Source organism: Gambusia affinis, linkage group LG13 (assembly GCF_019740435.1).
Source record: "Gambusia affinis linkage group LG13, SWU_Gaff_1.0, whole genome shotgun sequence".
In the NCBI taxonomy this organism is placed as follows: domain Eukaryota; kingdom Metazoa; phylum Chordata; class Actinopteri; order Cyprinodontiformes; family Poeciliidae; genus Gambusia; species Gambusia affinis.
The window spans coordinates 20,040,760-20,065,824 of NC_057880.1; the positions used below are offsets into that span (position 1 = coordinate 20,040,760).

At 38.4% G+C, this 25,065-nt stretch overlaps 1 protein-coding gene across 4 annotated transcripts in view; it reads right to left on the reverse strand.

The window, feature by feature from the left end:
• The window catches only part of LOC122842457 (striatin-like), a 29,961-nt gene extending 4,989 nt beyond the window's left edge, over positions 1-24,972 (reverse strand). For 2 of the 4 annotated variants that reach the window (XM_044136360.1, XM_044136359.1), the window contains exons 1-11: positions 24,562-24,971; positions 11,173-11,276; positions 9,223-9,296; positions 6,423-6,501; positions 5,311-5,475; positions 3,901-4,030; positions 3,640-3,811; positions 2,565-2,675; positions 1,033-1,176; positions 810-946; positions 344-519 (exon numbers count right to left, since the gene is read on the reverse strand). In XM_044136360.1, the coding sequence (XP_043992295.1) occupies positions 344-519; positions 810-946; positions 1,033-1,176; positions 2,565-2,675; positions 3,640-3,811; positions 3,901-4,030; positions 5,311-5,475; positions 6,423-6,501; positions 9,223-9,296; positions 11,173-11,276; positions 24,562-24,774 (1,505 nt within the window). In that variant the 5' untranslated portion in view covers positions 24,775-24,971. Of the gene's footprint in view, positions 1-343; positions 520-809; positions 947-1,032; positions 1,177-2,564; positions 2,676-3,639; positions 3,812-3,900; positions 4,031-5,310; positions 5,476-6,422; positions 6,502-9,222; positions 9,297-11,172; positions 11,277-24,561 lie in introns of all 4 variants that reach the window. The other 2 variants (XM_044136362.1, XM_044136361.1) reach the window with 1 other exon arrangement.
• Between the last annotated feature and the right edge of the window lie 93 nt (positions 24,973-25,065).

Sequence of the window (25,065 nt, forward strand, 5' to 3'; positions counted from 1 at the left end):
TAAAACAAAGAAATAACGCTAGTGTAACCTGTTTCAAGCAGAAATTATAATGAAATATTTATTAAAGCTATATTTTATGGACCAAAATATTTTTTTTGTGTTGTTTTCTGTAATTGGTTTCAGTCATGCAGCATAAGTGCAATGCTGAGATAAAAAAATAAAATAAAAAACTCATTTCATCTTTTCTAGTCTTAGAGCTGCTGGGTTATGTCCTTCTGCAGAAGAGTGTCAAATAATCACACACAAAAAGCTGCAGCTACAGAATTTGTTTTGCTCATATTTGGTAGGAAAAGTAAAAACCATCATATGAAGGTGAGTTAATAGAGAGCTGAAGCTTTCTTACTTTTTGGCTGGAGCGGTTTTCTGCAGATTCCACATTTTGAGCGTGTGATCCTCAGAAGCAGTGATCAGGACCGGCTCCACAGGGTGAAAGGTCAGAGCGCGAATCCCATCAAAATGACTCCGCAGGGTGTATTTGGGGTTCCACGTTTTTCTCATGGCATCTTTATTGTTACCAATCTGAGGGAAAAACAATAAAAAATAACAAAAATGTAAAGACAATCGTACAAATAAATATCACTAAGAATGCTTCCAGCAGACTTAAATAGTTAATTTTCATGGTGTTTAAAGTAAATCTGCAGTTGTACGGTTGGTTTAGGGAATGATGATGTTTGTGTTTTGCAAGAATCTGTCTCACTTTAAAAAAATGAAATAAAATAAAAAGCAAAAAAAAAATAAAAATAAAAAATCCTGTGATTCTGAAGTTTCAAACACTGGTAAGTGACATCAATTTGCCCCATGCCACTCACATCATATACCATGCTGTCGGCCTCATTGGCCACAGTGAGTCCAGCCAGTTCCCCCAGGCCCAGAACGTTCTCCATGCCCTCCTCCGTGCCCATCATGAACGACTTTCCTGGTGTGGGTGGGAAAGTGAGCGCTTCAACTGTGGAAGGAACAAATCAAAAACCTTTCAATCTGTGAAGAACTGGCAGAAGGGATGGGAAATGTGTTTTGTATTTAGTGAGTCACCTTCTTCTGTCCTGTTCCCCTCGTGTTCGCTGAAGCGTGGCACGTTGGGCCGGGACTGGGGGGTCGGCTGAGGCTGCATGTGAGAAAGGTCCTCCGTGTCTCTCAGGTTAGCCAGCATGTCTTGCAGCTTAGATCGGTTGGGCCCTGTTAACGAGTTAGGTTCAATGTTCAAACAACCGACATGTTTGGATGGAGTGGAAGAAGAAAAAAAAAATAACCAGAAAGCGGTGGGTATATGCTGAAGCAACAGAGAAAAAATTAATATAGAAGGAAGCTCTGAAAAAGGAAAAATCAGTAAAAAGAGGACGATGGGAGGCCAGTAGTAGAGTCCTGCAAAGGTAGAGAAGAAGTTGAGGCACATTTATCTTTAACGGTGAACTGTGGAGAGCAACAGTCATTGGCTTGAAGGTAAAACAAATTTTGGTCTTTATATATTTAAGTTACATAACATTAAACTTGAAATAAATTCTAAAAACAACAATTAGAAACAATTTTCCCCTTCAGATTCTTCAAACTGAACTTTTTTTTATCTCCAATTTGGAGAAATGTGTTGGACCGTTACGTGTGAATTGTCCTTTATAGAACAATAAAGGCTGCTTCTATTGCATCTATTATGTATTTTGCTTCATGCACCTGCTGAAAATGAGACTTAATGACTCAGTTTAAACTTCATGAAATCCAACTACATGTCCCAACAAGCCTCTAAGAATAAATTTTAGTTCAGTAAAAGGAAGCCTTGTGCTTGTCAGTCAGTGGTCTTTGATATTTTAACACCCCCTTCAGCTAGAAAGTCTCTCCACATGAACACCAAAGTGATAAAGCACCAAAAGAGCGAAGAAAAATCTTATGATGTTTGTTAGATCATAAGACGAGAAATAAAAGCGAAAAAAGTTTGAGAAAAAAAGAAAGGAGTTAAAGTATGTTGTTGATCTCATGATCAATCAAAGAAGGGAAAGTCTGCATAAAACATGTAAGAGCTCTCAGTTGGTAAACGAGGTTTGAGCGAGTTTTTAATCTGAGCGCAATCTTATTACTCAGCTAAGTCACTTCTCAAAACAGCTTCTATTAGCTGTTAATCTATATCAGCAGCTATATTATTTTCTACTGGAGTGTCAACATGGCAGATGGACGAGGACATCAATGGAGATCATTATACTGTTATGGCTACAAAGACAGAGAAACAGATGTCTGTAGAGATGGCTAGAAGCCCAGAAGGGAGACAAAGTGTCACTTAGTCGCCAACATTTAACAAAGACGAGATGATGGTGTGAAGATGTAATGAAGGGAAACAAACAAATGCAACAGACAAGACATGCATCAAGCATTACACTTCATATGGGAGGGGAATTAATGGCATTTGCAAGCACTAACTGGAAGACAAAGAACAGAGAGAGACAAAGGAAGGAGCGGCTAGAGGAGGAGATGAAAAAAGATGCTCTCTTTTGATCGGAGGCGTGTTGATCGAGTTCAGGAAAGTCAGGCTCTGCAGAGAGAAGAGTCTGAAGGAGGCAGCAATGTCTATCGGCACTTACTCTTCACCCCCTTTTTCCCCTTGCGCTCCTTTTTGTACTGCTCCTTGAGTTTGTTTATCACTCCCGGGTCCACATCCCAGGCCTCAGAAACGGGGACCTGCTCGTCCTTGTCTACACAGGGGAACAAAAACCAGACCGAAAGGCTGTTGAAGAGCTGCATGGCCGACGAGAGGCTGAGCTGGAGATGCAGGCCTTTCTCAGGCCCAAAGGTTTTACTGAGTTGGTGGGTTTTAAACAACTAGACTAATAGGATTCTCCAGATTCTCATCATATGTTTTTCTTTACTAGAATTGTGTTCTGTTAAGAACTACTGTCGGATGAAGAATTAATCAACTTCAGGAATAGTCAGATTTTTAAGCATTAAAAAATATTTTTTTCCACATAGTTCTTTGCTAACGAATTGAATTTGTTTGCATTTTGTCACGTTACAACCAGAAACTTCCATGTACCTTATAGGGAGTTTATGTCAGAACAAAACGCATTAGTGTACAACTCAAGTGAAAGGAAAATGATTTTCAGTTTATTTTTGTAAGTAGAAACATGAAACTTAAGTTTTTATAATCCAGTTCACAATTAATAGATTAGTAAATTAATTGATCATTATTTCAATAAATGAGTCATCACGATTAATCTGATAAATCATTCCAATTGTAAAAAAAAAAGTTTTAAAGACATTAATTATGCATTACTTTTGCTGGTTTATCATATAAACTCCCAATAAAGCACACTGACGTTTACGGTTGTAACGAGAAAAAATAAATTTGTGGGTTGTGAATATTTTTGGGAGCTACTGTGTATTTTTTTTTTAAGGCCGATATTGATCTGAGTGGAAACGAGTGGAAAACACAGAGTGGGCTGGCTATGGGGACACAGTGGAAGACAAACTGTGGGTTAAACAGAGACAGTCCTAATGTCATGGTTCATGACCACAGCGTGATTTATGAATGAAGACTCCAGAAACATCACCAAGCTGTTAGAAACATTTTAAGATAACTGCATCAAACAATAAATGATGTGTTCTCATCAGTTCTTCATGTTGTTGACTCTGTGACAGTTTCTGGTGTCTCAGTCTCACCCCAGTCGGTGCCGTCTCCGGTCCCCCGGGACTCTGATGAAGTGTCCATCTCGTCAGAATTCGACAGGAAGTCGAAGCCCTTCAGGGCCTCCTCCGTGTCGGGGTCCTCACTGGTGTCCATACTGGCTGGAGATGATGATGACGACGACGATGAGGGCTTCTTTCGCACAATCTGAGGAAGAGTTTATTTTCTTTACTCTGCATGAACATCTTGGACCAAACTAAACTGTTTTGACGTAACAAGGTAGACGGGTTCCTTACAGTCCTGGATTCCACATTAGTCCTGTCCTTTCCGTCACTGTCTTCCTCCTCATCTTCATCACTGAAGTCTGCATTCTCGATGAATTTGAAGGCCTCCAGCACAGCGCTTGTGTCAGAAAGCTCAGCTTTTCTGCACAGACAAAAATACTTTTATCAAAACAGTTTCCAAAACACATAGCGCTCATGGATTTGATTCACACGACCCCAAGGCTTTTTATTTATACAAACACATCAACATGGTCGAGCAATAAACGAGTCAGAGTTTCATTTATCAATTTAGCCTCTACAATAACAAGCACGACTGATTTTATGCTTAAAATTAGAAAAAAACATGTTGCATGTTTTGAAAATGGTGCTAGTCAAATGGAAAAAGTCCATGTCAGAAAAACCTCAGTTATAACGATGGGATAACTTGAACCTTGATATCTGTACTCTAAAACATTCTATGATAATGCAAGGAAAAAATTAGAACCTTATGTAAAAATATATAAATAAAAAAATAATAAAGACAATCAGGATTTCTTTGTGTTTAAGACTTTGAAAAATCTTTAAGATTTAAATGTAATACCTTCATGAATCATAAAGACAGTGGTGCCCAAATGTTTTGTCACATGGGCCAAAACAAACCCACATGTACAAAAAAACTATTTAATTAAACATATATACATAATCTAATGAAAGCCTGCAGTATTTTAATTAAATATAAGTTCATCAAATGTTAGTAGTAGGGTAGAGATGTGTGTATTATTGTGAATGTAATACAAAGAAATTTTACTAATTTCTCTTTTGACAATTGATTTTAGTTCAATTTAAAAAAATTACAGATTTTTGTGTTTTCTCACAATAAGAGCAGGATTTGGGTCACGGCTTCTTTAAAAACGCCTGCTGTGTTTAGCTAAGTTTGATAAATTCACTAAAAGCAGATCTGAAATAACAAACATCTTCTGTGTTTAAGTGACTGGATAGATGTGATTATTCTTACAAAGAAATTAAAAAAATGCAGAATGCTAATTATCTGGAAGATGTTGGCAAAGTAAACCGCAGAGATCAAAGTTTCCTGAGATGTTTTGGAATATGTTTGCTCACATAAAAAGAAACTGAAAGAAAAGCATGAAGGACATGGGAGGATGCTTCTTGGAAAGACCTGTTCTAAACTAAACTGAAACAATACAGCAGAATGAAGTGCATTTGCAGCTCCACAGCGATGAGCAAGGCGTCTGTCTGCAGCCAACAGGAGGGGACGGTCCAGCTCTGCTCTGTCCCAGAACAAACAGATCTATAGATAGACTAAAGTGTTTGTTTATCTAGATGTGTCTAAGGATGAATTCTGCACTCTGAGATTCCTTGAAACTGATTACCGTATCTCACAGCATGTCCTCAACAGATGCAGGATTACTGGCGTATACTCACTCTCTGGTCCCCTTTGGTGTTGAGTTCGGCCCGTTGACCGAAGGCTCCATGCTCATCCGTTCTCCAGTCTTGCCGGCTCCATCGCCAGCGAGACCCAGCAGGGCTCGGACCCTCTGTGACTTCACATCCAAGATGGTGTCTGTATAACCCACCTCCTGCAGGTACCTGCAAACAATGTAGAAGGCGAGTTTAGAAACCAGAGGAAATAAGCAACGCCAGAACAAAACTGAACTCTTCTCTTCATCTGCAGCCCACAGTAAAGTTTATTCTGGCCTCAAGCCTGAAACGGTGCCTCCTTGCGGATAGTTAGAAAGGCCACCAATAACAGCAGATAAACAACTTTCCTGTAACGGTAAATTGTTTCTTCGCCATTAGCACTTTTAGCAGCGACTACATGAGGTCAGGGAAGAGGTGGAGGTGACATAGACATGGTGACAGTTTTAACAAATTTGTAAAATGTTACATACTGTTGCTTTAAATTAAATGTTCTCTAAATGTTTATTTTAATTAAATGTACACGGGTTTACTAAAAATATGTGAAAAGCATGTTACTCCTCATAAAGTCTGTTCGTCTCAGCGGTTTAGTTCAGGCTGTCAGTTCTCTTGCAGGAAAACAAGCTTCTTATCAAATATTACACAAACCCCGCAGCGAAGGAGGATAAGCCCTCGCAATCTGAGTGAGTAAGTGACTAATAGAAAGGGAATGGGGGGTTGAGAAGGGAGGGTGTTTTGGCACATCATTGATCTGTCGCTTCACACAGACTGTTGAGTAAAATGGCTCCTTTCATCGGCCGGCATGTTGGGGCAGATGAGGAGCGAAGCTGCAGGGATGATGTCAAAACTCACAGACTTTATAGAGCAATGTAATAACCACCCTCTAAACAAACAGGGAACGTCTGAGGAAAACACAGATTTAGTGATGACTGCAGTTGCCCATGTGAGGGCGCTGTTCACCATAATTTTCCTTCTGTTTGGCCACAGCTGGCCCAGCAACAAATGTCACAAAACCTGCTTGCCTGAAAAGAGCAGCTTCTTAGCTCCATGATCTCAAGCTTTTCATTTCATTTAAACACATTCGGTTTGTTTTGGGCTGGAAGAGCTTGTGTACGTACTGTCTGAGAAGCTGCCGGCCATGTTTCCAGGACAGCTGATTGTTAAGTGATCCAGAAGAATCGTTCTCGTTGGCTTCGTCTGAAGGAGAGAAGAGAGGCATAAATCAGAGCTTCACAAACAACAAAGACGAACAAACCTCTGACATTATTTCCACTGAGCAAACAGTGAGAGCATTCCTGCATCGCTGCACTCTGGAGACGATGCACATTCTTTACCAACTTAAAACCAAATGTCAAATCCAGTTGAACAAGAAACATTTTTCTCTTCAATCTGTAAAAGCTGGGACTCCAAATCCTAACATCGCTTCAAATTTACATAATCGCAAATATTTTTATCCTAACAGATGAACTGTTGTGTGACAAAAACAACAGCTTGAAGTAAAACAGAGCATCTGACATCTTGTAATGTCAAAACTCAGATGACTGATCTGTGCTCCACCCGATTAACATGAAACACTAGAAAGACGAGTGATGTCAGCAGCAACGAAACACAAGCTTTGTCTTCATCAAGGAAATACTGGCGCAAATCAAAGATGGTCAGCCATCGAGCGAGGAGCAAATAATCATAAATAACACAGACTGTCTTGTAAAAGCGTATCAACACCTGATCTCCGAATATTGTCTTGTTAGAACCATAAACTCTAAAGTGTGTTGTTTACTTCTATCAAGACGCCCTTTGAGTCAATACTTTGCAGAACCACCTTTAGCTGGAATTACAGCTGCAGGTCTACATCTGGAAACGGACATTTTTGCCCACCCTCCTGTGCAAAACTAGAGTTTAGTCAGATTGCATTTTATTACAAAACTGTGCAGTTTAAAAACGTTTATACAGAAACAATTTTCAAAACCTGAAAACACCTAATTGACATTCAAGCATTCAAGCAAAGACTCCAAGCACCTTGTAAGAACCTTGTATTTTCTAAACCGTTTAACTATCTCTGGCTGTATGTTTAGGATCACTCTCCTGCTGGAAGGCAAACCTCGGGCCCAGTCTCGAGTCTTTATCGGTCTCTGACAGAACATGTTCTTCTGCAAGTTTTCTGTGTTGTGGCAAATGACGAAGCACTTTTTATTGCTTCCTTCATTTGTGGATTTCTGCAGTTTGATCCCCGAGTTATCTGGTGTGTTTTTTTTTTGTCTTCATCAAGGTTGACCAAGTCCAATCCTCAAAAGGTACTATCCTCCAAAACACCTGAATCCCCTTATTAACATATTATTAATCTCTGCAGAGGCCGGTTAATGAGCCATTTGATTCAGCTGTGTTGGAGAAGGGATGCATTTAAACGTTGCAGGATATGAGGACTTCTGGTCTTCTTGTTCTCCAACAAACCTCTTGGGACTTCATTGAAAAGGTGCATCTACACTAAAATTAAATTAGATGAAGGTGCAGTTTATTTTTGAAGGTAATTTGGATTTTTGTCGACCATATAAGAGTAAATGCAACTGACAAATATTCTAATCTTTAACCTTTGCAAAGCCACATATTATTGCCCTTAAACTACATATTATGCTTCATTTTGTTGTTCTATCACATAAAATCCCAAGAAAATAATTGTAGTTGTAAACAATACAAATGACAAAAAATATCTAAAAGAAATTGTTTTTTATTTCTATAACTGCTTCTGTGAGTTGACCTGAAATCAAAGTCGAAATAAAAACAAGCTGTAGAAACGCTTGTGGGAAGTAAAAAAAAAAAAAAAAAAAGGTAGGTCTTGTGTGGGCGAACATCACTCTGAACTATGGAAATATAATATAATGTAATGGTGAAAACAAAATCCCAATCTTCCAAAAAAAAATAAATCTTCAAAAACAGAAAATTTTATTCTACATTGTAGAAGATGACCTGAGAGCAAGTGTTGAGGTGAAGACGTCTCAAAAACTGGGTCAGAATTAACGCAGAGGGTGATGGGCTGGCAGACGAGCCACCAAACCAGTAACGCCTCCCAGCTCTCTCTCTCTCTCTTCTCCCCCTCTTTCATCCAACACCTCTCTTCTTCACCTTCTCCAAATCATCAACACTTCAAGGGTTCTGCACTTTGAACATTCCTCATGAATAGAGATGAGCAGAGAAGAGAGGAAGCATCGCTATCCAGGCTGATGGTTTGAACACGAGGAGCCAATAAAATCAGAATAAAATAAGGAGTAGGTGTTGTGCTCATAGTGCTCATGTTTCTATTGTTCATCAACTAAAAATATACCATGGCTCAGTATTCATTGTGTTTATTAAACCTATTGTTCCAGCTCAATTACAGTACAGAAAATAAATAATTTTAAGCTCTAAAAATAATGTCCTCAATACTCCACAAATAATCCACAAAGCAAACAGTGAACCCTTTCATGAAAGCTGTTTTCTACTTATAAATGTTGTAAAATTGCCGACAGCTCTGTGGTTTAAAGAATAACAAAGACGAGCTTCCAGTGGAGTGCTTTCGATTTTCTCAGATATAATCATTTCAGTGCTTGGAGCAAAAACAAAGTGTAGAAAAAAGAATAACTAAATAGTTGAAAAGCTGCATGGTGTCAGAGATGAGTAAAATCTGAAAAGTTTAATTCAGGTGAGCAAATCTTTAGCAATCTGTCGTTTTGCTTGAAACTCTCATTTCTCAGGCATTTTTTTTTTCGCTTCTACATCTGCAACAATTGCTTTTTCGTAATTCCAAGGTTAAGTACACTGTGAAGCAATGCACCAAAACGAACAAGATCCAACATGAATGCAGCCTTTTACATGCGCCACAATGCTGTCATCCCAAGTATGTATGAGCTCAGCAACCACAGTGATTTAGAGGTTCTGTCGACTTACCAGAGTCGTAGCTTGGAGGTTTCATGTCGCCCTGATTTAGCTCCGTCCCGTATTTTAATTTGTGGTACTTTGCTCTGAAAGCAGGAAAAAAAAATACAAAGGGTGAAAACTTGGGACTGGTAATAAAATCAGGAAAGTATTAATAATTGTCTGTACTTTGTACCCTGTTTTCTGTTACTTGATAAATCTGATGAATAATTATTAAACTATGTCTCATAATATATTTACTTCAACCTTTCTTTGGCATCTACATAGTTTAAAAGCAAACAAACATTTCTGCCAATGTTATTTTGCTGGAGTCAGTTTTCAAGTTTATACAGCACGACAAACAGCTATATTATATTATCAGCAGGAAGTGTTACGTTTTTCCCAGCTGAGGTCGACTGACAATGGAAGAAAACATTTTAGCTTAACAGCCCCCTCCATCCAGCACTGTGACAATCCAGAGGAAGCGACCTCATTAAAATTAAAGCCATTTCAAACAGGGCACATCCCACACTCAAAAAAGCCATTTCTGAAATTGCTTTCAAGACACCCTCGGAGACGTGACCTGTTGCTTAGCAACCAGGAGAAGTGGTAATATTTCTGGGTTAAGGGTTCCTCCTGAGGGAAGGCCTGGAGTCATCTCACTGAGGCTAAGTAGATAAAAATAGGCTGTTCACAGACGGAGGACTATTGTACGCTGAACAACCCATGACGACGTGCCTCAGAGCCAAACATTAACTAAAACTGGAGCTGACTCGAGGGAATGACGGGGCAAAAAAAGCCATCCTGAAAAACTCAGTTGACACAGTTATGTTGAGGATTTTATTCGTTTAATCTCCCCGCTGCTAGATCTCACAAAAACACGTGGTGTAATGTAAATGTAACACATGTTACATTTACTCCCTACTCCAGGTGTGGAGTTTGATGCTGCCTTATCTGACATGCCTGGCAACGTTTGCGTCAGTAACGGCTTTGCATTTGTAGGATTCCTCATGATGAATGTCATTTACAGTCTCAGACCTCTAACATCACCCACAAAGAAGTTCTATGTAGTTGAGTGAGGGAGTGGTTAAGACTGGAGAGAAAAACACGGCCTTAAATCACACTCTTTCAAAAAGTAACTGTAACGTTGATGCAGTCACTCCGTCTGAATTATTTTAGTAGCCAAGAACTCCTATTTGAAGTACAAGTTCTCCCCATCTTTTTTTCTGTTTTAGGTGTCCAACAGCCCACCTGTACTCAATGTTTTTGTTCTGATTTCTACAATCAATCTAACATGTTGACTTCATGTCAGGTGTGTCAGAGAGATCTCCCTGATTGGCTGTTCTGTGCAGTGAATTTGAAAACAACATGTCAAACCAGGGCTTCACCATTTCAGGACAACATGCAGTATGTTATATGGTTGGTGAAAGTCTCAATAAAGACCCAAACTGCAACAAATAAACAAACACCCAGGTACAGCTAAGCCTGAAATTATTCATGCCCCTGGCATATTTAGGTTTGAAGTGATCTTTTTATTTTACTAAACATTTCTTTTTTTCTTCTGTTTTTTTTTAAACCAGTCAGAATTGTAGTTTGAGTGCAAAAAAGAAGCCTAACAGATTTACCTTCACAAGTAGAGCTTCATAGTTTTTGCTATAACATTCCACAATATTTGTAAAAAAAAAAAAAGAAACTGCATAACTGTTTAATGTCAATTATAATTTCTCCTTTGATTATTGAGATGTTATAAATCTTTTTCACTACTCTCTATACAAATATAATGGATGAATAAAGTCACTCACATGCAGCATTCACTCCTTGTAGTGGGAATGCGCTGCTACAGGAGTTGTGGTCTCAGAAGCAGATACTGATTTGTTGACTAATGGCCTAGTATCTCTTTACAGATTTCTTTGATGGTAATAATGGGTTATTTAAAGAACACAAAAGCACCAGACTAGCTCAGATGTTTAATGGTTCACTTACCTCTCTTGCTTCAGTGCGTACTCCAGCATTTTGATCCTCCGGACGAGGTCTTTCTTTAGGTTCTCCTGGCCTTTCCTCTCCCCCTGTAGGAAGGCGATCTGCGCCTGAAAACACAAAATAAAAGGATTGTCAACTTACACAACAGCACTAAAATATTTCCAGTGGATGTTTTCTAATAATAGAAGCAAGTTTTTGCACTTTAGGTAAGAGTCAGCATCATACAAAGCCTTTACTACAAAGAAAACCTTCATCAGGGAACATCTAAAAAACACCCTCTTGTGTCAAGACTGAAATAGAAGTCTCAGATAAAAATGTGTGGCATGATGGGAAATAAAAAGCCTATCAGTTCTATTCTATTTAAATCTACCTCCTCACACCCTCCCACACACCAGTCGTCCCTCTCCCTCCTCAAATCCCAGTCTCTCTTCAGTAAGAGGCAGCAGCTGTCAGTGAACTCAGTCTGAGTCAGCATTACATTACATTGCCGGGTACCACACACACTTGGACACACAGAAGCATGGTCACTTAGATCGATAGTGGGGCGCGCTCCAAAGCACATTCCAGCACAAACTGCAGCAGAAAGCTACCAAAAAGCAGAATCACAGGGATTTTAAAAATTACCATCATAAATCACTAGGTTTACATGTCAGCAAATGGAGAGAATGATGCATTATGTCTAACATGCATCCAGTTTCACTTTGATGCGATTTTTTTACTCTGAATCTTATTTTTCTACATCCTATTCTAGTCTGTGTCAAAAATATAAAAGCCTAATAAATCAATAACAATGTTTTATATACAGTTTTAAATATGTAGTGTAGTTATATTCCTTTAACTTTTCTCTATTTTGTGATATTACAACTTCAAACTTCATTGTATTTTACTGACCAGACAAACAAAAGGAAGGGGGATATCTATATATTACACTTTTATTCACTCCCCTTTACAATGCTGCTCCTAAAAAAATCTTGTGCGACTAGTTTTCTTCAGAAGTCACGTAATTACAAAAAAGTGTCCACTTGAGACAACTGATGTCATTTTCCTAAAGAAAGTCATCTGCAGGTTGCATGAAGTCAAATTTAAGACTTTTTAAATGTCACCTTTTTTAATTTTACAGAAAAATCTATAAATAAAGGAGATGGTTGGGGAAACTTGCTGCAATACAATGAAGTGTAGCAAAAATTGTTAAACAGGCATTGTGTTCATGATGAAGGCAAAAAAAAAAAAAAAAGCTAGCTAGCAAGGGGATATTATAAGCTAGTTAGCGGTAGTCACAGATTATAATGAAGATCGTTTGCAAACGATTCAAACTTTTACCTGACAGAAAGGTCCAGCAAGAAAAAAAACACTAGCTCAAGACCCCGAGTAATATGAAGTCCAGTTTAAACAGTTTGACACAAGTCATGTAGCCAATACAGCCGACATATGGAAGACGACGCTCTGGTCGGGACAAAATTTGTACTTTTGGCTTGCATGCAAAAGATGTAGGAACAATAACACTACAAAGGTTTGTCTTTTACGGGCTGCTAACGACTCGAGACTGGGATAGAAGCAGGACAACAACCCTCAATTTACAGCCAGAGGTACGACGGGTTGGTTTAGATGAGTACTGTCCTCAAAGGCCAGTGTTCTGCTGGTCTTAAGACATTTCTAAGCTCCTGAATCACATTAATAGCTCTGCAGAATCTGTTGGCATGCTGAGAAAGTAATTAACTAATTTGAATCAGCTGCATTGGAGAAAGCACACATCTGGATATAATTGAGTGAAATATGGTTCTACAAAGCATTGACTTGAATACCAGGAAATATATTTATAATGCAAGCTTAAGATTTTTGTTTGTGGAAAAAAAAAGAAGAAAAAAAAGAGAAATTTTCCTCCAGAGAAAATTCCCAAAATACACATTAAAGTTTGAGGTTGTAAGGTGTAAAGATTTAAGGATATGAGTACTATTTTTAGGAAATTTTAGATTTTAAGAAGTAAAAAAAATACAATATCAGTTAACACTCAAAAATTATCATGCATTATTGAGCCAAAAAGCTGCCAAAGAAAAAAAGAAGAGCGTATGCTGTTGTTCTCCATCAAAATCCATCTGACAAGACCACCAACAAGCACAATGAGACAAGCTTCTGTCCAACATCAACATGAGAATCAAACTTTGTCTAAAGGGAGAATAAACAGACAAATTTCCTTAAGCTTGCTTCAAAACGCAGAAGGTGCCAGTATGAGTAGGCTGCATCACACTTCCACAGCACTCACACATATAACAGTTGCCGCCTGCAGAAATGAGTCACGGCAGCTCAGTCTGCCTCCAACGACTATGGGCATCTTCACAACACCATCACAATTCAGTGAACAGGACTGCCCTCAGAACAACCTTCCTGAAACAGCTCCAGTTCAACCGGGATTATTATAACTGCTGGCACTCAGTTTGACAGAGTAAACAGTGGAGTATTTGGCACCGATCACATGCAGAGAGGCAGAGTGGATCTTTCACCACTTCACCCACCACATTTCTACAACCTGAAGTTCTTTACTCAATCCAGTTTATGAGGATTTACTCTGGGTTTATTATAATGTGGTTCAAATAAGCAGCATTAAAAACCTAATACAACCTTTTAACAACCTATGCCAACATAAGAAGAGCTTAAATCAGATAAATGTCATCAAGAGGCACTGGTTATATATATATTAAGTCAGATACAATGGTTAAAAGGATGTTAAATAGAGTCAGGGGTTTGATTATGTTGGTATATCACCTGTAAAAAATGAAGGAAGGGAACAACAATAAGGAAATAGGAAACTAGGCCTGAACAGATCAAACTGTTCCACTCCATGGAAATTTCTGACTGTTTTTATTGGACTTTGAGAGTCCCTGCAAATAAATCACTCTGACTAAAAAGGCTGAAATCCAATTATCACAGGGGAGGAGAGTTTCTGAAAGCTCAAAGTGGTCCTAACAGCAACCTCATTAGGATAATTGTTGGTTTATTGTTATATAAACCTGGGACGTTTATTTAATTTTTTTGTGCCTTCTTGGTTGTATTTGAGTAAAATCCCAGCTGAAAATAATTAAATAGCTGTCCATGTTAGGTTCGAAGATATTTCATTCAGGAAGCCATTAACGTTTGAAAGTGTAGGTCAGTTACTGTACTCCTGTTTTCTACACAGCTGGTACTGGGTTACAACTTCTGATTTTGTATTTGTAACCAATCATCATAAAAACAAAAAAAGTGATAAAACAAAACAGCAAACAAAAACAAAGAACCATAACTGCAGCAGAAAACCACTCAGATTTCTGACTTTCTTCTCAAAAACATGAAGCAAGACAAACTAAAATATAACTTCTGACATTTACTGTAAGAAATGCCATGAAATTATAGCATAAAGATATTAGGGGAATTAGCATGTGATATTGCTGAATATTTTGCATGTTATCTTTTCTGTTTCTTCATTCTCAATGAGCTTCAGCATGTAGCTCACAAATATCAGACATGGAGACCAAGAGCAGCATATTACAGGTAGTCACTGCGTGAATGAATGGAAAATTAAATAACTGCTTTGATTCAATATTTCTCAGTCATTTATGATAGTGATGAATCCTGTTATATTGTGTAGCAGCTCCACATCAATTCAGAACCATTACATTTTTTATCAGTGGACATGTTAGACAGCTTACTGTTACAATTAGAGTGGAGCATTTATTAGGGCCATTGTGAGGAAAAGAAAGACAAAATGTTTTGGAGTTTTTTGGAGTAAATTTTTCCTCAAAAAAAAATGCAGAAATTTCTACATAAATTTCACATAGATACAAGAATAAACCTGTCTTAAATTAGCAAGAAATTACCTTGACCAAAGGCAAAACCTTGTGGTCTGTGAGATGTTATGATATAGAAAGCGCTCAGATCTACTCCTAAGACTTTGAAAAATATCCAGATGTGCATATGAATAATTGAACACGTAAAACTTAGAAAACTTCTGATATTTTTGTCTTAAATGTCCAAGTTTATAAGGCCAGAATACCTTGTTTTTAATTTAAATCATATACATTTTCCTTCTTGACTTAAATATATGACTTTTTGACATCAGACAGTATGACATTTTTTTCTTGAAAAATAATAAAAAAATTTTTGTATTTTATTTTATTTATTTATTTTTAAAAGAAATTGACTATTCCTATTTTATTTATTTTATCTGCAACACTTCTTGGTGCATAGAGCAGTAACTTTACTTTCTTATCTTGAGAAATTGCTGGAGTGACTGGAGTTTTCTTCAGCTCTGTGCAGCACAAAGTAACCCAAATACTGATGTGCACTGGTAGTTGAAGGTGTTTTCAACAACAGCAATTAGATCACAATTTGGTTTTAAACTGTAAGTTTCCTCCTGTGACACCGTGATTTTTATACGGGTTATCCTGCATCGAGAATCTCATCTCCTGCTCGCGCCGCAGTCGACTCGCCTGTGACATCATTCCAAACGAATGAGCTCCAGCTTTTAAAGGCAAATGTAACACAGCATAAACCCTGGAAGTAATTTTCCAAGCTACTAAACAACGTGCTACAAACCTCGCACCCAGCTTCTTCTGTCATAATGTGCACAAAGACACGTCTGAAAGCAGCAAAGGTAGGAAAAATCAAACAATGACACACATTATCAATATGAACCAGGTTTTTATCAAAACTACATTCCAAACGAATGTAGTTTCTGTTTGGAATGATAAGCACCAGATTTTTATCAAAACTACACATAAGAAAGCTTTTTTAGCTGTAGATGAAATTGCGTCTGCATCGATGGAGACGGCGAGCCGACCGTCCACTTCCTCGTCCAGATGAAGCGCTGGACCGGGAACCATTTGGCGTACTGCCGTGTCAGAGATAAAGAAGAAGAGTGTGGCTCTGTGAGTCTCTGGCTCGGTTTCTCGCTTCTATCAAACATTAACCTCGGGAAGAATGTAATGAGTCAACTCTGGACATAAAGAGACACAGGAAGCATTTAATTCCCTGCCTCACACTGACTGCATTATTGCTCTGCTGGATAAGGGCCCCTCTGATGCATTGACCCACTGCTACTCTGGGAGGAAAAGCAGCCAGAAGAAACAGGTTTAGTGCAAAGTGGTAAAATTATTAATCTTTTTTTTTTTTTTTTACTATAATAAAACCCTTTAAAGAAAAAGCTGCCTGTTGCTAGAAACGTATGTTTATCACCTGAGTTTAGCCATTTAATTCATACAACTGGAAGACAAAAAACAAGAACAAGAATTAAGAATGTAAATGCTAAGTTTATATAAAACCACTAATTCAAAGTCCGAAATTTCCCCAACAACCAGATATATCCGGCATCATCCAGACGTCTGCTCCGACACAATGAGTCCATTTAATCTGGACAGAGCGCTTCCTTCATTCAGAAAAGAAAGTTCACAACTGTGGGAAATCCACACAAACAAAACGGCCACACATGCTGGCCCCCACTGGCCGCAAACTGGGAGAAGGAAAGGAGGGTGTTGGTGCAAATCCCATATTTACAATGCAAACGAAGCACCGTTCAGTTACCGCCGCTTTACGCTCACAGAGCACCAAGAAACACGATGACTGACCTGATAACCAGCCAAGTGCATTCCACGCATGCCTTTACACTAGTAGCAACAGAGAGAAGAAAGCTGCAAAACAAGGCGAGGCAGGAGACTGCCGTGGTCTGGTTACATTTCATGTTCTTTTCTCTTATAACTTCAAATTACAACCATTCAGCCACGGCCAAAGAGCAGAATGAATCTGAGAAAATGAAATGGTGGATGTGTGTTTCAGCGTGTTCCCAGTGAACCTGACTGGAGGGTTTTTCTTTCTATTACAAGGAAGGGCATGATTTTTATTTTTTTTTTTCCTTGTTCTCATCTGATGTGACATCTGCAAATGAGAAAAAATCCAGCAGATATGAGATCCTGAGCTTTAACATTTAACATTTTGCAATGACTTTACATTACATGATTTTTGACTCAGATTTGTAACTTTTAATTGAGAAGTCTTCAAAGGCATTTTGAATATTTTTGTGTTTAAGTCTCAACATGTTGGGTGACCACTAGATGACAATTGTGTAACAAGCAGAATTTAACTCTGGAATTGGACGTAGATATTTGGACCTTATATAATAGCTATCAATAAGTCTAACTTATAATGAGTAATATTTTGAAATATGGATAACGTGTAAAAAAAAAAAAGTGCCAGTTTCTGTAGTGCTCCACAAAGAAAATCCAGAAAAAGATTAATTTTACAGAAATAATTTGGAATTGCGTTCCACAGAAAAATATGTGAAACGGGGAATACTGAACCAGGCGGAGGTCCACTATGTAATAACATTTAAATAAATTATATGCAAGACTTAAACATGTTATAATTTGGTCTGTGACTCATTATTTTTGTGATTTAGGCATAGTCTGGAATTACTTAGTTTAATCCAGTGTTCAAAGTATGTCTCCCACAAAATAGATTACAGGGCAAGATGCCTTCAAATGCTGAAATTTGATCCTGCTCACGTCCACAAGTAATGGATTTCAGACAGACAGGCTGACACGGTGAGCTGCTCTCACTCGGGTTTGATTTCTTCTCAGCTATCCAGCACATCACTGAAAACGAACCAGAGAAAATCCTTAGAAACGGTTCAGAAATACGTTGTTCTGCCTTCTACAAATAGATTTCCACTCATTCAATCATAGATTTTCTTTTCACACAAAGTTCATTTTGCTCCTGAGAGAGTTTCTTCACAGTGTGTGCAAGTAAAGGTGTGATGTAAGAGCTTTCAGGACAACAAAAAATTATGCAACCCACCTGCGGGCAAAGAGAAACATACGACTGATTTTTTTTTTTTTTTTTTATAAATACCCGGCATGATTCGACCCACTGTATACAGCAGCTTCTACAGAAACTGATGAGACCCTAAACTGGAAGATAAGCCAAGATGACTTAGTACAAATTAAAGAGCAATTAAAGTTTCTTTTGGCTTATAAATTAAGATAGCTCAGAGTAGCATCTTATGTTTTAACAATATTTGCTTTCATACAAATATATAAACATATGCATGCCAAAGATGCTGCTGGTTCTAACAAACTTCTTCAAAAATGTTTTTGTACATGCATTTAAACTTGTGCAGCCATCTTTAAAAAGAAATCACAATGAGCACCAACCTAAACCAACTGGTACATTTTTGTGAAACTTTTAAAAGAAAAGTAATGAAAAATTTATTATTTTCTGGAAAAAAAAGGGAAAACATAAATCAAAAATAGATCTGGGACGACTATTTTAGCTTACAAGTGCATCAGCTTAAAACCGGAGTGGGCAGGCGACTCACTGGCATGCCCGCGTAACCAGATGAAGGCTGTTATGTGTGAATGGAGGAAGGAGAGGGGAATTAACGAGCTGACAGCGAGGCATCTCGACAGCAGAGTGAAACGGCTCTAGTGTCAGTTCTGGTGCAAAGCTCGGAGAAAGATGCTTTAGTTCGCAACACAGTTCCCAGAGCACCGTCATACAAGAAAACCCCTTTTAAAACTACTCACTATCATCCCCGGAGTATTTTAGATCAGCTGGAGTAACTTCTTATCTGAGGACAAGGATACAGTGACAAACCAGCACTTCCACCGTGCTATTTTTAAATCAGGAAATGAGAGCCTTTTTTAAGCTTTGCCAAGAAGTAGGTGCATGCTATAGAGCAAAGAATAACCCGCAGCGAGCGGGTGGACACGGTATCAACCGAGGAATGACGGTGACTCCCTTCTCTACCATTCTGAATGCCACTGTGTGTATATGTGCACGGTTTGATGCACGCAGCTGAACCGCTGAGATAATTATGCTTCAGGCTTTGCTATTTGTAAAAAGTAAATACAACTATGATGGGGGAAGAGCTCCATGCAGCTTTCTGCAGAGCTAAGAGGGAGAATCAAACTGCAAAGGATAAATCCACACCTTGCACTCTGAGTCACCTTCAACCTTCTCTTGGTGTCTGATTATGGGCGCCTTGAGCAAGGAGATACCCCCACGGAGCGAGGGGTTTCCCCAAAGCTAAAAGAGCTAAGGAGGCACAGTGGATGGATGGTCTTCACAGGACGTAATCTGACCCAGGGCTGGAAAAGGTCTTGGGATTAATCAGTAAAACACCAAAAGCTGGATTTTCATTGCACTCTTTTTACTGTTTCAGTAAAAACAATGTGGTCATGTCCCGCTATTTTAAATTAGGGGTGGGAATGTTTTACTGCGTCAGGATTCTATTGAAAATTTTATTTTTAAGTCACAACAATTATTCATAATGATTTCTGCTTCAGTCTATAACTGTGCAACCGATCCTCATGATCTACTCCAGTCTGCTATGCAAATCAGAATGACAGATAGAGGCATTAAAGTGTCATATTTATTAAATTTTAAATATTAATCCATGCTTGAATGGAATTACGCCAGCTGATTTTTTTTTTTATTTTATAATCAATTTAGAGACATTTTAAATTGATTCTGAATCATAATAAATGAGAATTGTGAATCTTGAATCTGATGACACACAGTAGGAATGTCATCATGATAAATATATAATACTAGCTACAATAAAAACTAAAACAAGACACTAACGACGGTATAAGATGTGAAGTTCTACGTTTAAAAAGAAAATCCAGTTTTAAAGTAATTGCTTTTGTGGTGACAGCGAGACTGGGGAAAGAACACATTGAATGTCGTTCTTGTCACTTTTTCAAAACAGGTCAAAGCTTACAAAACCCAGCAAGAAGAAAGAGGTCACAAATCTCTGATTGCTGCATCTCTAATTCTAATTCTAGATCCAACGTTTAAACATTAACAGAGCCTTAACAACAGAGGGAGCTTTTGTCTCGACCGAATTGTTGTTTCCCTTCTTTATCTCCTTAAGGAGCAAAGAAACTCAACCACACACCACCAACAGATTTGATTCGAGGCGTCCCCCTTCTGCTGGTCCGACGTCGGTCTGTCTGTCTTATCCAGGCCTCTGAACTGGATTATCTCCATTAAATATGTCAATATATCAGGGATAAGGTGTCTAATTTTTGCAAGTAGTGTAGCTAGACCAATGTTAATCAAAAATCAATTGAAATCAGGTGTGCTGTAGCAGGGAAGCACCTAAACCATACAGAGCAGTGAGCTTCAAGGACCAGGCAGTGTCAAAACCACTGATTATGCTTATATATACAAAAAAAAAAACAATTCAGTTTTAGAGAAAACAATAATATTCAGCAAAGTTGGTAATATTTATCACCAGGACAAAGTTGCGACTACAAGTTACAGCTCTTGCCTGTGAGCTGATAAGAAAAGATCACACCTATGGGGTTTAATCATGAATGAGTTACTGAGAAGTGGCACAGGTTTCTGTGCCCTCCCTGGTAAAGAGGAGTGGCCCCCCGCAGCTCCAGTTAACAAGCTGGTTGAGCAACATTTCTACAAGCGAGCTGCTTCGAGACACCTTTAGCTGTTTCTTGACAATACAAGCACTAATTTCAAAAGAAAAACAGCTTTTAACAAGCACAAGACATCAGCTCAGACTCTAACGTAGCAAAGTAGGAGGGCATCGGATGTGGCTGCAGGAAGTAATGAGCAAAAAAAAAAAAAAACGACAAATGTTGCTTGGCATCATCCATTACGATGTCCAGTGTAGTCATCCATTATTCATCACTAAATGTTAATTCACCAACGTCTTCTATACAGACGTACGGTATATGTAAGCATTCCTCAAGGGCAGCCCGAGGTTACGGCCCATAAGGAAGCTTTACAGTCTTCATTGCTCCTGCTCTACTGTTGTGAGGAAGTGCTAAAAAAAGATAGGAAATGGTGACTAAGACCAATTTCCATAATAGACAAAAGATGTGTCTCTTCTGGGATCAGTAGGAGAGTTAGAGGGATTACAGAGCAATAATGAGAAAAGCCAACCGCTGGTAACGGTCTACAGTCAGTCAATTACGGTCAGGGTTTAGTGCGACAAAAGCAAGAATTTAAACTGAGCGCGCCCCATTTTGCCGCCACAAACAAACTACCCGCAAAGCCGAGTAGCAGCCTTCCCCAAGCCGCTGCTGCAGCGACTGCTCTGCTGATAAGCTCACTTCATGACAACAGACAGGAAGCAGAGTTACAGCAGCCAGCCTGAAAGTGCTGCATGAGGCTGAGTCAAAACGTGGCATACGTCATCAATGTACAAACAATGCAGAAGTTATGAAGCACTTTGTAATTTTTAGCTGTTAAAGATTCTGTATGAACATGATTTATTATATAGATTGCTTTTGCTTCATTGGGAAGAAACTCCGGATTTTTGCCGACTTCATTTCCTAGACATTTCTCTTTTTTTTTGTTTAGGCTATGATTGACACTATTAGTGCAAAGCATTTTCTTTGCACCTGCTTTCACAGTAGTAGGGCATTACCATCTGATGCTCCGTCCATCACAGAACAGGTTGAACCTAAACATGGCTTTCTATTCGATGGTGTTTTAAAGAAAAAAGTTCCAGTAATGTTAAAATTTTATACATTTCCAGCTGAATATTTCTGTATCTTTTTCATCAGAAGCCTTATTAGCATCTAGGACATTTGAATAGAGTTTCATATCAAATTGAACACAAAAACTGGTAAATGCTTTTATTTTTATTTAATTATGCAAGTAGTATGGTGCTAAAAGTTATTTGTAAAAAAAAAAAAATACTGTTAATTATTGCTTCAACATAAAAGTCAACAATTGTTTCAATTGTCAACTTCATTTCTGTCATTTATTAGCCTGTTATTTGCTAGTCTGGGTTTGAATTTTCCATCCATCCATCCATTTTCTGAACACCCTCCTTCCCTAATGGGGTCGGGAGGGTTGCTGGTGCCTATCTCCAGCTGCGTCCCGGGCGAGAGGCGGGTTCACCCTGGACAGGTCGCCAGTCTGTCGCAGGGCAACACAGAGACACACAAGACAAACAACACACTCACACACACTCACACCTAGGGAGAATTTAGAGAAACCAATTAACCTGACAGTCATGTTTTTGGACTGTGGGAGGAAGCCGGAGAACCCACCATGCACAGGGAGAACATGCAAACTCCATACAGAAAGATCCCCAGCCGGGAATCAAACCCAGGACCTTCTTGCTGCAAGGCAACAGCTCTACCAACTGCGCCACTGTGCAGCCCTCCGTTTGAATTTTCCAAAAGTATTTATCTTTTTCACATCCATTCTACTTTAGATTGGCTCCATTACAATAGCCGTAACACTTAAATTGATCAAATTTGGACCATATGAATCTATGGCACATAAAGGTTATTTATCACAGTTTTGTGATCTGTGATTTGTTTTTCAATTTGTAAGAACAAAATAAAAAAAATAACAGTTTCAATGTGTAAGAACTCTATGGTTTTCCAACTTTTCAAAACACAGCTGTAAAGTTATTAACAATGAGCCAAGAACAAGTAGGGACAGGCGATAAGACTTTTTTTGACACAAAATATGTAAATATTCATAGGTCATCGCTACTATTCAGCTATTGTACAATGACATTAAACATACCCATTGTTATAGAAGCTACTTAATTACACAAGTTACATTAATTGGAATAGCTGTTCCATCAAAGAGCAGATAGTAATGGCATTCAATGATGTTTTCAAATTAACTGACTTTCATTAGTCAGTTCAAAGTACAACAATCCCAACCATGCTGTCAGTTTTTGAAGACTGCAAATATCACAAATTATTTATTATCCCAAATAAAATTAATGTTCTTAAAGAGTAAAATTCTGGTCTGGAAATAATATATTTGCTAACCCCCGTGCTAAACAACCGGGACAATAACAGTTTATTTTTCAGCATCTAAAACACCACAGCAACACAACCGCTAACAGACGTTCATGACAGACAAATGAAGAGTTTGTTCCTGCAGGTATACTTTGAATACGTTGCAGCCATGTTGGGTTTTGGCATCTGAGTTGGTAAGAAACTTTCTAATTCTAATTCTAATTGCAGGATACTTTATACACTTCTTTTATTTTGTCCCTTTTATTTTACTAAATCTTTGCAATAGAAAAAGGTTTGATTGCATTCAAGTAAGAATACCACTACTCCAGTATATTTTTACTGAAGTAAAAAGTAGGCATTCAAGATATTACTAAAGAAAGAATAAGAAAATATTTTGGCATAGGACTATTTAAGCACAGAGTAACTGATGATGTCTTCAGAAGGAAAAACATAATTTTATGTGTACATTCCGGCGAGAAAACCCACAAACAAATAATCCTAAAATAAATTTAGGCAGAAAAAAGGTTTTCTAATTCAAAATATTCAATATAAAACTTAGAAAACCAATACTCACAGTAGATAATGTTTGAAAAGGTTAAAGGCATTATATAGTGTTTACTGTACTGTGTACTGATCTCCAAATGGAACAAATGGCTCAGCAGATAGAAAACAACAACAGAACAATAAAGCTTGTGTACAAACAAGACGTTGTTTGTTCTTAATTTAATGAAGCACAAACAGATTTTACGCAAGTAAGAGCAGCAATGCTTAATAATATTACTCAAGTAAAAGTAAAAAGTATGGTGTAATAAAATTACTCCTAAAAGCACAAGTAAAGGTAACGAGTTACCACCCACCTCTGTCCAAACCAGGCTTCCCAAACTACGATCACTCAGGTCAATCTAATTTATTATACAAAAACTACTAGTTTCTATCATTTCATTAAAGGAAGAAAAACGTGATAAAGCATCTGTTAGCCTTAGTATAAATACACAGGATACTGTATTTATACAGGAATAAAATGGAAGAAAACTTGTACAAAAGACCATCAGGACAGTATCCTCTCTTCAGGAGTGGCAGTAGCATGGAAGCTAGCTTGATAAACAATCCTGATTCCTGATTCACACACTGTCAAGAACAGTTAAAGACGACTCCCAAATAAATCCGAACATCGTGAAAGTGTACTCTTTTTGTTTATTCTATGATTTTTGCTAATAATTAACATATAGAATGCATTTAGGCGAAGTCCAATACGTTTAGCTATAATATATAAAGGAAGGGAATCCGTCTTACTTTGCTACACAATAACTAATCTGACCGCAGTTAGCTGTCATTACGGTTTTCGTTGTGACATTTCTTTAATATTAGTAATTTCTAAAGCACATCTACTAAATATCTGACAGGTTTAGATGTTTTAGAGCGTAAAGAGGTTGGAAACAGCCGTCGTGCATCTGGAACGGGGCGAGGGGGGCGCTACAGCTCCTCTAGCTAACTGAGCTAAAGCTAACGAGCTAGCTTGGTCACCAGAACAATCAAACAGAGAATCTCAGCGGGATATAAAACACACAAATCACCCAAACGATCATCAGTGACAAAACTACGTGAAGTGTACTGAAGCTGTTGCGTTTTTCACCTGCAACTCGGCCCGCTCCACCTCCCATTGTGCCCTCTCTACTTCGAAACGGGCCCATTCGTGCTGCAGGAAGTGCAAGATCCCCGGAATGCTGTACTGCGCTCTGGCCGCCTCCCCAGCGTCGCCATCGGGCAGCGGTCCTTTCCCACCGCCGGCTAAAACAGAGTTGTTATTGTTGTTGAAGAACACGCCGGGCCCTGCCTGTTCGTCCATGGCCGGGCTCGGTGGAGAGGTTGATCCGTTCTTGCCGATTCGATGTACTTAGATGTCAATAGGAATAGCAAAAGAAAAGAAAAATAAAAACTATCGACAATGCTCCGTCTACTCGACTCGGGGAATGAACTCACTTTCTGACAGCTAGCTGTCATCCAGTGACGACAGCAGTAGACCACGCCCATAACGGACTGATAGGGACGTTCAATTCGTTCACCGGACTATCCAGATATCATACTCACAGGAAGTGGCTAAATCTATTTCAATGGGGTAATTTATTGAGGGTCAATT